The sequence below is a fragment of the Dipteris shenzhenensis genome, chromosome 29, assembly GCF_047967505.1.
Source record: "Dipteris shenzhenensis isolate YYH24624 ecotype China chromosome 29, Dip_SZ_1.0, whole genome shotgun sequence".
NCBI classification, from domain to species: Eukaryota; Viridiplantae; Streptophyta; class Polypodiopsida; order Gleicheniales; family Dipteridaceae; genus Dipteris; species Dipteris shenzhenensis.
The window spans coordinates 4446026-4458953 of NC_141624.1; the positions used below are offsets into that span (position 1 = coordinate 4446026).

The 12928-nt window shown below is 44.9% G+C and overlaps 1 protein-coding gene across 1 annotated transcript in view; it reads right to left on the reverse strand.

Moving 5' to 3' along the window:
• The window catches only part of CAND1 (cullin-associated and neddylation dissociated), a 102892-nt gene that overhangs the window by 76374 nt on the left and 13590 nt on the right, over window positions 1-12928 (reverse strand). Inside the window, exon 4 of the mRNA XM_087400318.1 lies at window positions 9287-9497. Within this exon, the coding sequence (XP_087256444.1) occupies window positions 9287-9497 (211 nt within the window). The remainder of the gene's footprint in view (window positions 1-9286; window positions 9498-12928) is intronic.

Sequence of the window (12928 nt, forward strand, 5' to 3'; positions counted from 1 at the left end):
CATATGCTTTTTCTTCTCTTGCTGGATCCCTTGCCGGTCGTGTCGGAGTTGAAGATTCTCCAGCATTTGAGGCCGTAGAAGAAGCGGTAGGAGTAGGTTTGACAAGTCCCCATAAGTTCTCCCGCATCAATGCAAATTTTACCTTCATTTGCCATGTATGGAAGCCCTTTCCATTGAACTTCTCAAGATTATATAAGGTAGCCATGAGAGGGTCTAACCCAGATATGGGCAGTGTCTGTCTCTCTTACAAGTGATATATGAGCAATAAAAGGTAATCTTTTCAAAGAGTAACAATCTTGAAATGCAAGATGTCTAAGCAAGAAATGACCAAGTAGATGTTAGAAAAATGAGCATAGCAGACTGAAAATAAATCTTGGTCAAACTATCAGTCAAACTTTGACTGTCCAAGGTCAAACTTAGACTTGCATAGTCAAGCTTTCATGGCCAAAGAGGCAACTCAGAAATCTGCTCCAAATCGTTATGCAAAGATCAGAATTCAGAGGGCTTTTGTACTGAAGAGAAAGGTAAATAGGTAGAGCTTCTCCCTCAGGAAGGAATTGCGCAGAAAACGGCCACGTCGCCCAGCATTGTAGAGGATATTTGGACTGGTTTTTCGTCGAAATCTACCCGAATACTGCTCCAAAAGAGCTCAAACTTGATGAGCAGGGAGGTCGTGCTGTCGCCCAGCTCCCTCTGAGAGGAAATCGACAATGTAGCTCTCTACAGTGAGAACCAGGAAAAAGATCGTCGCAGCTTCCTGAGACAATGCCGCCCAGAAGATGGCGAGGTAAGTCGTGTAGCTTGTTCTGCAGGTTCGCCTTGCCCTTGGGAAGACTCTCCTGAAGGATGAGATGCTGAGAATGCAGGTTTGAAGAGAACTTGCACTTCCAAAATCGACTTTGGAAGGGAAGGTGGAAGATGAAGGTGAAGAAGAAGATGATGATGTGGCACCTAACTAGGGCTCAAGGAAACCCTTGCTAGCATGAGAACCTAGCCATAGATTTATCCTTGACCACCATGAGATGGCATGAGAAACTATGAGACTAGATGTATCCTTGACATAGCCTGAGGCATTTCCTTGAGGGGGGGTTTGTTGGGATATCTCAAGGTGTATGCCTCAGGCACACCTTATGTTTCTATGTGTGAGTGCTAGAGGCACAGTTAGGTGCCCACAAGCACAGTTAGGTGGTGGAAAAGCCACATAGGATGATTGAGTGAATCTAGGAGCAGATTGAGGAGATGATTGAGGAGCTTTGAGGTCATCAGTGATGTCAGTGACCTTGTATGAGGTGCCTACTTAAGGACCTCTTTCTTCTTCATTCTATATGCAAGTATTCTGATTTTGTGTCCACTCAACTCTTTCCTTTCAGTGTTCCAACATGTTCTACAAGGTACTGTCTCCATCACCGACTCTAGGGTTCCCTAAGCTGCTGCAGCATAGCCGACCACTTGTCTGAGGCTGTTGGTGCTTTTTCGACCTGTCTTGAGGCTGTTATTGCATTTTTCGAGCCATTCTAAGAGTGCTGCTGCAGAACCACTTTAGACCATTGAGAAGGCCCGTGCTTGAAATCCAGGGAAAGGATCTTGATAGTATAAAGGCATAGTACGCGGATTCAACAAAGTTTGGCACACAGTTCCAGTTAGCCATGACTCGCGCCCCACGCCATTACTCAGTAAGCTTTTCTATAAGAAAAGATTATGTGTTCTCAAAGACAAACGGCAGTTACTTCTTCATGATGCCCACGACGCCCTCACAGGTGGTCATCGGGATATCAATGGTACTTTGGAGAAGTTAGATCAACCCTTTTTTGCGACCTTTCCACTCACCTTCCCCATATCGTACATTGGCCAAAAATGCGAAAGGAAGTATACGGCTATGTTCAAAATTGTTAGATATGCCAAAAGGTCAAGGCTTCCCACAAAAAAGTGGCTGGCTTACTTAATGCCATTGCCAATACCCAACGGTCCTTTCCAAGACATAGGTATGGACTTCGTGGGACCACTTCTAGCATCCGTAGGTACGCGTAACACTCAATGTCTTGCCATTTTTTGTCGCTTTAGTAAATATTGTTTGCTTATTCCCTACAAACAGACGGCCAGCGCTGAAGATGTGACTTGTTTGTTCATCAAGTATTGGTATCCCATTGGTGGATTGCCAAGGACCATCACATCCGACAAGGACTCCAAATTCACATCAAATTTTTGGCGAGCCTTGTTCGATAATTTTGGTACTAAGCTGCAAATGTCCAGCACTTTCAATCCGCAATCGAATGGGGAGACAGAAAAATATAATGGTATAGCGTTTGATATTTTAAAATCATATTGTCATGATGCTCGTGGAAAGTGGGAGTAGATTCTTCCGCTTGTGCAGGCCATTTTGAACGATACCTATTCCTCAAGCATTGGTCGCACACCTTACGAAGCGGCATTTGGACGACGGTTTACATCACTCCTCAAATCTCTTGAAGCCAACAAAACCACCAAATCGATGGCAGAGATTACAGAGTCCGTGACGACCCACATTGCCAAAGCTCAAGCATCGTACACGTGCCAAGTTAACAAATCGAGAGGAGATGTCCCATATAAAGAGGATCAATTGGGTATATTTACGAATTATCAAGCAGAGATTGAAGCAGGTGGGCAAGCGATGCCCTAAGTTGTCTTTCAGGAGATTCGGACCATTCCCTATCATTCAAAAGATCAATAGTGTTTCAATGAAGTTACGCCTTTCGGACAATTGGACTATGCACAATGTGTTCCATGTAGCTTGGTTAAAGCCGCATTTTGGACCTCCTCTTACCAAGATTTTCGACGAACAGCAACCTGAAGTTCTTGATGAAGCCGAAGTTTTGTAGTCAAAGCAGATCCTTCATCATAAATTCAAGCATGGGTCAGACGCAAGATCCAAAAGTTTTATACCAAGTTCCGTGATCGAGGAACCCATGAAGCAGTGTCGTTGGACGAAGATTTTTTCTACGAGTTCCCACAAATTTTGGCGGACTACTTGGAAGCAATGAACCTACCGCCCGATTTGCACCCCTGCACTTGGGTGCAATGTGACACACTGGCTACATCGACAAGTGCGTAATACGTCAGCAGAGTGTTGGACCAGCAAACGGAGCAAGGTTGGGTACTGTTTCAACAGGTCTTTTCAGTTATCCTTTATAGTTTTGCACAGCTCACTTCTCAGCTCTATATTTCAGTCATCTCTCAGCTCTCTTTAGAATCTATTACTCTTAGATTTCACTCCCTCCCTCATGCGGTAACCCTGCATCTCGATGGACAGCAGAAGCCTCTTCCTTGCCTTGCAAAAGTGCCCTACATTGTTAATGTGGACAACATCAAGGTCTCGGTATTGGTCGATGTTGCCTCTCAGGTCTTTGGGTCTGCAATACGTGTATACAATGTACTCTTCAAAAGCGTGTTTCCATGCTCTCTCGAAGAGTGTTATTTGTATTTCTCAGTTCTCCAACTATAAAGCAAATTCTTCCCTAATTGGGAGAGGGGGCCCTTAGTGGGTACAGGGACACAATCGGTTGCCGACTCCATTCTCTCTCTACCCTTATCTCCTTTCTCTCTCTGTGGTGCATGACGCTAATTCCTCACTAAAGGTTTAAAGAAGGTCTTACTGTGATTACACGATCAGATTACCGTTGCATGTTACATCAGCCTTGAGCTGTCCCTCTAAAATGAATGTATTTGGAGTCAATAAGAGGTACTCTACCCTGGGTTGTCCTTGGTTTTTTTTTTACTTTGGTATGATGGTATTGACCACCCAGTTCAAAGTAAGGAGGGGTGACGAGTGATGCTCTGCCCTTGCTGGTCGCAAGCTGACTAAGAAGTCATTATCACACAGGAGGGGTTGAATAGTTGGACTTTCTCATTATAGTATTGCGGTGGAGGGGGGATTGATGTACTCTTTGCGTGTTGGGTCTCACACTCTTTGCTCTGAAGAGGGGTGTTGGGAATATCATAGCCAAAGAGTGTGTGAGAGATGTGATGTGTGATGTGTCATCCTAGGAGTCATGTGAGAGTGCCACGTGTCACTATGGGACTTATCCCATATGCACTTGGTGCTAGCGTGTGAGTGTGTAGCACATATAAGGCTTGTACTTCACTTGTCTCATGTGATGATGATGAATGAATGAAAGCCTTTCATGGTTTCTACATTTGTGTATCACTTCTTCACTCCCTAGCCTCTCTCTCTCTCTCTCTCTCTCTCTCTCTCTCTCTCTCTGGTACAAGGCCCATTGAACTGAGAGCACTACGAAGGGTTTTCAAATATGTGAAGAAGGTCAAGAACATGGGGTGGCAGAGATTACCAATGAAAGCATGGGAAGCAAGTAAAAGGCCTCAAAAGACAAACAAAAGCAAGATGTTATCATCTGGTTGGTGGCAAGACATTCAAAGATGGTTCCAAAGATGGAGAGTAACATCCTACCTTGAGATGTCATCCGGGGAAATGGATGAGAAGGCATTTCATAAAGCTTTGTTGGGAATATTGCAACAAAAATGGCAATCAGCTGAGAAAAGGGCTAAGTATGAGTACTATTGTACACATATCAATCCCATCTATTGGGACACCTACTCCAAGGAGGAAGATAATGCACAAAAGTACATAACTATACCCATACCTGCAAATGCAAGAAGAAGTATTGCACTCATCCGCACCCGATCACACACTTTGGAGGTAGAGAAAGGTGCTTGGGGAGATGTCTCAAGGGAACAAAGATTTTGCAAGTTATGTGACCAAGAACAAGTAGAGACAGAGGCACATGTCCTCCTTACATGCCCACGATATGCATGCATAAGGAGGGACTTTAACAACATTACAAAGGAACACGACACCCTCGCAAGCTTGCTTTCACATACCCATATAGCCACTCTGGGCAATTTTATTGCCAAGATTCTTCAATATCGGGAATGTTGTATTACTCAATGTATTTCAGAATAGTTGTTTTCCTACCCCTTCCATAAAAGAAGGGAGACACTTGTATTGTGATTTTCATGGGTCCCATGGGTCGGTTTCTCGGCCCCCAGAGGACGGTAATACATTCTTCTTCTTCTTCTTCTCTCTCACCATGTTTCTAATAGTGGGTAACATGTGTACGTCTTTAATCCTGACCATCTTTGTATCCCATTGTAGATGAGCAACTCATGAGTGGTGCACATGTTCCAAAAACATCTCCCATATTGTGTGACGGTGGAACCAGTGTGTACCTCTTCCAATCTCTAACTGGACTTTCGCGGTGTAGATAGAAGTATGATGGCATCATCTTGGAAATCTAGGGTCTCTACCTACATGTCCCTAGTCTTAGCATTGAAGCCCTCTATGTGTAAAACTCCTCCCTCAATGTCCTCATGAAGTGCTAAGAAAGGTGAGACATGCCTCCTAGAGACAAGCTTGGCAAAATCCAATGTCTGTGATGGAAAGTAACATGTTGCAATGTATACATTTGTGGATGGGGACCTAGGCAATCTAAGCCACATGTAACCGGCATGCTCATTTGTGCTTATGACCGAAATGTGGGTCTAGAGGTGCGAGGGAAGAGAGCTGCCACCGCCCTAATCCATGTCCTCCTCCATCAATGCAGGTCTCCAATCAGTGTGTAGACAACCATGTGTACCCGTGTACTATGGCAAGCCCCCTCTCTTCATCAAAAGTCGCCAAGATGACTTTTGAGGCATGTACTTTCACTACTTCTGTCCATAATTGGCCTCTAGTCTATCCATGACTGTTTTATAGCTCTTTTAGGCCCATTTCAAGGTTGCATGTTGAAATTTGAGTAACTCCATTTCGGAGATCTAGAATCTCTAGTTCTAAAGCTTTAATGCATAAGGCTTGGTCATCCATTGACTTTCTCATCGCATCGTTCTTTCCTTTTCATGGCTTCACTTTGGTAATAAACTCTAGTGTTGCCAACTTAAGGCGTGGTCGATTTTTTAAATCCTTTTCCATCGCCACTTTGATACCTTCCCACTTAGCACTCCATAGCATCCTATACGTAGAGAAGATCTCCCACTAAAATTTCCAAATGAGTACGAAGAGAATTAATGTACTTTGCTGTTTTTGTAAGAATTTAGGGGACTGTATGGACAGCAACCCTAATAATGCGGAATAAACTCAGAATCTCCCTCAGATGCAGCAGCAAATACTCATCGATATACCTCACAGAATCCAGCAAGTAGAGAAGGAATTATTCATCCACCAAGTGTGGGTAAAATCCGCTCAGAAGAAAGAGCAGGAACAACCAGCCAAGATGCTGGATACAAAATCACAATCAATGTGACTGCTCAGACTGAGAACCACGGAAGGAAATGTCTGCCATACTCTAAACTGAACCACGGAAGGGTTCAGTTTGCAAGTAAGGTGGCCGAAATGCCAGCCCTCTTATAGACTGAGAACAGATCCCAGTCAACCGAATGGGTCTGTAACCAGACCCTGCAGATCTGGCTCAACCAGCTTTGACATATATTCCGACTGGATCTGCCCTAATCTAATGCAGATGTTCATGCCCAAATCCCTGGCTGTTCCTGAACTGCTCCATCTGCTGCTCCTTGCCACGCAGACAGTGGGTCTGTTCCAGACTGCTGTACGGATGCCACGTGTCATCATGGCTGTACCAGGAACTGTTCCAGGTGCTGCCAGTTCTTTGAATCTGCTCCAGACTGTGCCAATGTGTCCTCTCCAGGTAAGCCTACCTCCTACAGTGCCCTGACCCCTTGTCCTCATTTGGAGGCTCACAAGCCGTCCATTCACACTCCAACACCCCCTCTTAATGACACGACTGTGTGCAAATACCCATTTGTCTGATGAGATGGACCAACTGATCTCTGGGGAGAGCCTTGGTAAAAATATCCGAGATGTTGCCATCCGTTGGGCAGTACAGCAGCTCCACGATCTCATACTTGGATCAGCTCCCAAATGAAGTGATACTAGACCTCGATGTCCTTCGTATAAGCATGGAAAACGAGGTTCTTCGCAATTACAATGCAACTCATGTTGTCTACATAGTTATACTTACCTCCTCTTGAAGAACTCCCATGTCTTCCGATATATATCTGAGCTAGAAAAACTCGGATGCTGCTTGACAAGCTGCCATGTATTCAGCCTTTGTGGAAGACAACGCAACAGTAGGTTGCTTCTTATTTATCCATGACATGGGCCCACCTGCTAACATAAAATAGTAACCTGTAGTGGAACGCCATGTGTCCCAATCCCCAGACCAATCCAAATTGCAAAATCCTCCGATCCCAAACGGGGTTCTTTGCAATTACAATGCAACTCATGTTGTCTTGCATAGTTATAGTTACCTCCTCTTGAAGAACACCCATGTCTTCCAGTATCCATCTGAGCTAGAAAAACTCGAATGCTGCTTGACAAGCTGCCATGTATTCAGCCTTTGTGGAAGACAACACAACAGTAGGTTGCTTCTTACTTATCCATGGCATGGCCCCACCTGCTAACATAAAATAGTGACCTGTAGTGGAACGCCATGTGTCCCAATCCCCAGACCAATCCAAATCGCAAAATCCTCCAATCTCAATACTGGAGTGATAAGTGTATCCTGTACCTGGATGTTCCCTCCAGGTAGCTTAAAACCCTGAAACCTGCTTTCATCATTCATGTGATCCTCCCTTGGTTTGGATGAGACTGACAAACAACTCCAACTGCAAAAGTTATGTCAGGTCTGGTGTTAGTTAAGTACAACAAACTACCAACCAATCTTTGGTAGGTTATCGCATCAACAAGCTGAGACGTGCTCTCATTGCTCAGTCCTCAACCTCCATTGGGATAGTTGCTTCCTTGCAATCTTGCATGTGAAACCTTTTCAACACCTCCCTACAGTATCTTTCTTGACAAATACATATGCTGTCATCTTTCTGCCATATCTCAATCCCAAAGAAATAATGGAGCAAACCCAAATCTGTCATTCTTTCATCAAGAGTCCCTCAACTTCCTCGATCTTGCTCTTGTGATCAGTTCTGATAGGAGACTGAGGAGCATGTCCTGATGCAATGTTTACAGCATTATAATAATGGTTTACCTCCTTGCTGAGGTTACCATTTGATGGACTATGAAACAAACCAATCTCATGGAAGTAGTCATCAATCCTCCCCTCAAGGCCTGTTTCAACCTGTACAAAGCCCTGCAAAGTCTACACATCTTCCTACTCCTGAAGTTATCCATTAAGAAAGGCTGGCTTCACGTCCATCTGAAATATGGACCACTGATGGTGGGCTACCAAAGCTATCACTGTGTGAATAGAAGTCATCCTGGCCGTAGAAACAAATGTCTCTCCATAGTGCACTCCTTCCGCCTAGGCGTAGCCTTTGACCACTAATCTTGCCCAACTTTGTGAAAGCTTGAGACTTGTTGGCAATGCAATAGATCCAAGTAGATCTACCAAAATCATCAATGAACATCAGATAATACCCAGCTCCTAAGAGTGACATCAAGGACATCTTTCCACGAATGTCAAAGTGCACTAGCAGAAGTGGAACCTTGGCTCATTGTGTAGCCTTCTTTGGCAACATCTCCCGATGTTACTTGCCCACCATGCAAGCCTGGCAAGCTTCTAACTTGTCTGACATATGTGTTAAGTCTACCCACCAATCAAGCTTTATGCATCTCTAAAAGGGTTCCGTAGCTCACGCCCAAACCTCTCATGACGTAACTTTGATGTACCTGCATTTGACAGGACTACCAAAGCCTAGATCTTGTATAAACCGTGCTCCTCCATTCCACCTAAACCTTTCCCGTGTCTTTCAATCAGATCAGCACTCTTCCACTGTCGAACTCATCCTTCATCCTTTTCTTGGTGATCTGGCTGACAGACAACAAATAACATTTTCTGTCTCGTTTCTCTTCCTCTTGTTGTCTCCATTGTTATCTGACTTGCCACCTTTGGAGTTGTCTTCTTTGGCCCTGCCTTCTCCTGGCTTACTTAACAGTGTGCATACATCTACATGCAAACGATACCTATGGGTAGGTAGATAAAGAAAGAATGCTAAAACTACGGAGATTATCATACAACTACTATTGGAAATTATATACATCTGTCATCTCATACTCACAAGGTCGGCTCAAAAAATTGCAAAATTTTATCTTGACGTTGAGTGTTATTTACTAAATGTACACATATCCCTAGCTGACACTTCACCAGTGCTCCTAAAGAGCTTCACCAGTGCTCCTAAAGAGCAGGAACACTAAATTGCTGTATAACTTAATAAGAAAGACAAAAAGAAGAACAAGTTATATATTCCAGGGCTTGTATCATTATACCGTTGTAGTTATGCCTTTGACCAACTTGGGAGAAAGTGAAGCTACAACACACTGGGCAACAGAACCACTATTGATTTCTGCAACAACAGTCTTTAGAGCAATGCTGGCAATATCACGTTGTTGTTCCTTTCCTGTCAAGAGCCTTAGACACAATGTATCAACTATCTCCACGACCCTTTGTTCATTCACCTTTTTCACTAGCGGAGCCAAGCTGCCAACCAAAGAGCACAATATCTAAGTATCTCAGCATCCACACACACCAGCTGCTTCAACCCTTCTCGATAAATCAAGTACACATATTAGCATATACCTTTATGAAAAGAGGAAACTACAAAACTTTGAATTGTAAAGAATGGAGAGGGAAACAACCGCCCGGGAGTGGTTAAGGGTGAGGGTAGTCTGGGGGTATATGATACAACGAAAAACAAAATAAGAAAAGAGATGTACTTCCTATGCATGGATACAATGGGGGTGGGTTACCAAGGGAGGAGAGGAGGGAGTTAAAGAATAAGGACACAACAAAAGAGAAAATGGAGGATTACCAAAAGGCGAGCAAGCCAAAAAAAGCGAGCGATAAAGAACAATAAAAGTTTTATATATCCCCCATTTTAGTAGCAAAAAATAATAACTTATTCAAAATTCCATATGTTTCCTCAATGCTAGAAGGTTAAATATGCATATAACTTTAAAGTCACTAACACTAATTTCACGTCATCCATCAGACAGTTTGTATGTTTAATTTCCAAGTCATTGTTTGTATCAAAGACAAACCCTACTGCAACAATCAAGTTCTCTCTTTCCATTAGAAAGAAAGAGAGTTTATTAAAGTCTTCGGAAGACTGATGGGTCTATGAGACTGTGAAAATCCTGATACAACAAGCTGTGGTAGTGGAGCTACTAAACGAGCGTCCATACCAATGCAAAATGGCAGTACTAAGTCCTAAGTACAACATAGTCATTTCGATGGTCGACTATATATCAGTCTCAGCATCGTCATGAATATCATCATCATCATCCGCAGCAGCAAGATATCAGGATGGATGAGGCTATGGAGGCATGAAGTCGGCAATAAAGTGCTGTCAGCCACTCAAAGGTGCAGTCCTGGCACGTCTCCTGGTCGTAGCTCTGCGTCTGACCAGGGCTACTGTGACCCCCGACGGTCGGGCTCCGACTCTAAAGAAGGAGGGGATGTCCCCAAGTGTGATCTGTGTGTCGACCCTCTGTCTAAGCTGTCGGGTCACAGGCTCCAGGTCACGATCATATCGAGGCCTCGTCTCGTGGGGATCCATGTGATCTAGCTGAAAGAACTCCGTGATAGAGCTCTGAGAGGGATCAGCCGAGAAAGAAGTCTGCTCCTGTCTCCATGCTCAAAGTATCCTCTCACGATGTCTAAGTGATTCATGAATGAAACCTGGCAAACACCGCTGGTCGAGGTAGGAGAAGAAACAGGCCAAAATCCCATGACTATCCCTGAAGAGGCAATGGAAATGCCCTCGGATCTCATAGTACACAAGACACCTGAAGATGAAATGCTCCTCTGTCTCAACCTCCTGCATGTCACACAGTGTGCACATGCGCCTCTCCTTGGGTAGTTGCTTTGCTCTGCCGCTCTCGATGCAAAGTCTGTGTGAAGAGACCCGGAATTGCCCAAGAGAGATCCTCAGCAAGTGGGGTAGGTGAATCTGTGTGTATCCTAGTGGGTCAATGAAACCCTCCGCTGTGATATGTAAGAAGTAATATCTATAGAAGCTAAGCTTCACTGGGAGTTCACTCGGTCCCAAGCAGGTCCGAAATGTGTATAGCTGTAGTAGATCCTCACGGATAACTTGGTTGACCTCATGTGATAAGAGGGGAGAAAACGGAGCATCCATGCTGTACTGGAAGGGAGGTAGTCTATCCATGTGGAGCCCCAATCGCTCAAACCATCTCTCTATACGTGCATACCAGCACCTCTGGTCTCCTCCTGCTACAAGTGCCATAGAAGAGGATAGAGCTATCCATGGTAGCCTGCTACGTCCCGAGGTATTCCCTAACTCGGTACAGATATGTGATGACCTGAAATGCAGCATCTAGCTGTAAAGGGAGTGACCCAAACTCCGCGTGAATGATTTGGTGAGGAACGAATGACTTACCACGAATCATCCGTGATAACATGAGAACCTGTAGCCGCTCCACACGGGTCCACTCTGTATCCGACAAGTCTGGCTCCCAACAAGGGCTGCCGTACATCCCTGCTGGACAAGCCAAGGAGTCAAAAAGCAACCCCTCGGTGCGTGGATCCTGAAAGTGCGAGCGGAAGCACTGCCTCTCTAGTCTGGCCAATGAAGCATACCCTCTACTCAAGCGTGCCTGCATCGCGGGTCTCATAGTGAAGCTGGGTCCAGAGAAGATAACCCCAAGATAAGTGTATGATGAAACTATCTCAACAGATGACCCCGCAAATGTGAACAGCTCCTGACGCATGACGGCTCGAGATGTATTGAAGATCATGACCTTGGTTTTACCTAGGTTGACCTTCAAATCATGAGACTCACAAAAGGACTGTCTTGTGTCTAGGTGTCTCTAAAGCTCCTCTGCTGAGGAAGACAAAGAGCCACGTCATCTGCATAGAGCAAAATCTGGATCAACGTGCCCGCAAGAGAGCAACCTACACCCCTGTGTCTGCATCACTGTCTCAAGCTCGTCAATGTAGACGCCAAACAAGGTAGGCGACAAAGGACACCCTTGTTTAACCCCGATGGTGCTCATGATCTCGTATGTCCACCCGGATCCTGCCCGAACTCTGCCAGAAACTCTCTCATAAAGTGCCATGACAGCGCAAATGATCTCCTGGTCATAACCCAAGTGCTGTAGGTGCCATATGAGGTAGGCTCTTGGGACCGAATCAAATGCCTTGCCAAAATCCACAAAGCAACAATAAACCCTCTGTTTCCGTGACCTCGCCTGCTCGATGATACATTTGAGCGTGAAAATGTGGTCCATACTTCCACGATCACGCCAGAATCCGGCCTGTCCTGCTGCTCTAAGTCCTCGACACTCTGCAAGTCTGCTAACCTCAGAGTCAAGTACTGATGCATAAATCTTGGACATGACATTTCCAATCTTAATGGTCCTGTAGTTCTCCGGGCTCATGGGATCCCCTGCCTTGTGGATGGGTGAGATAGTGTTAATGGTCCAAGTGTGTGGAAATCCCAAACAAACTGATTCATTAAAAAGCTTTGCTAAGATCGGGGCTAGGAGGTTAATCCCATATGCAATGAACTCAGTGCATAGCCCCTCATGATCCTTCGCTCGGCCATTATGAAGTTTCATTACGACATCCTTACCCCTCCTCTAGTGAAGAGGATGCAGGATGTGGGACGAGGCATGTGTGAGAGGTTAGGGACTGGCTGATTTGAAATGTCATAAAGTGTGCGTGCATAATCAAACTAGATCTGAGTGTCAGTGAGTGGCGAAGGGGACCGTCCTTCTAAAAATCTCCGCCAGAAGTCCTTAGAGTTGTTACTAAACAAAATGTTCAGTAGCTCCTCCTCGTTCCGACGAACGAAGCCTAGTTTCTTCCTCCGTACCAATCTACGGTATTCACATAGCATATCTGGTGCGCTCGGAAGACTGTCTTTGCTTTCGAATCTGAGTTGACGG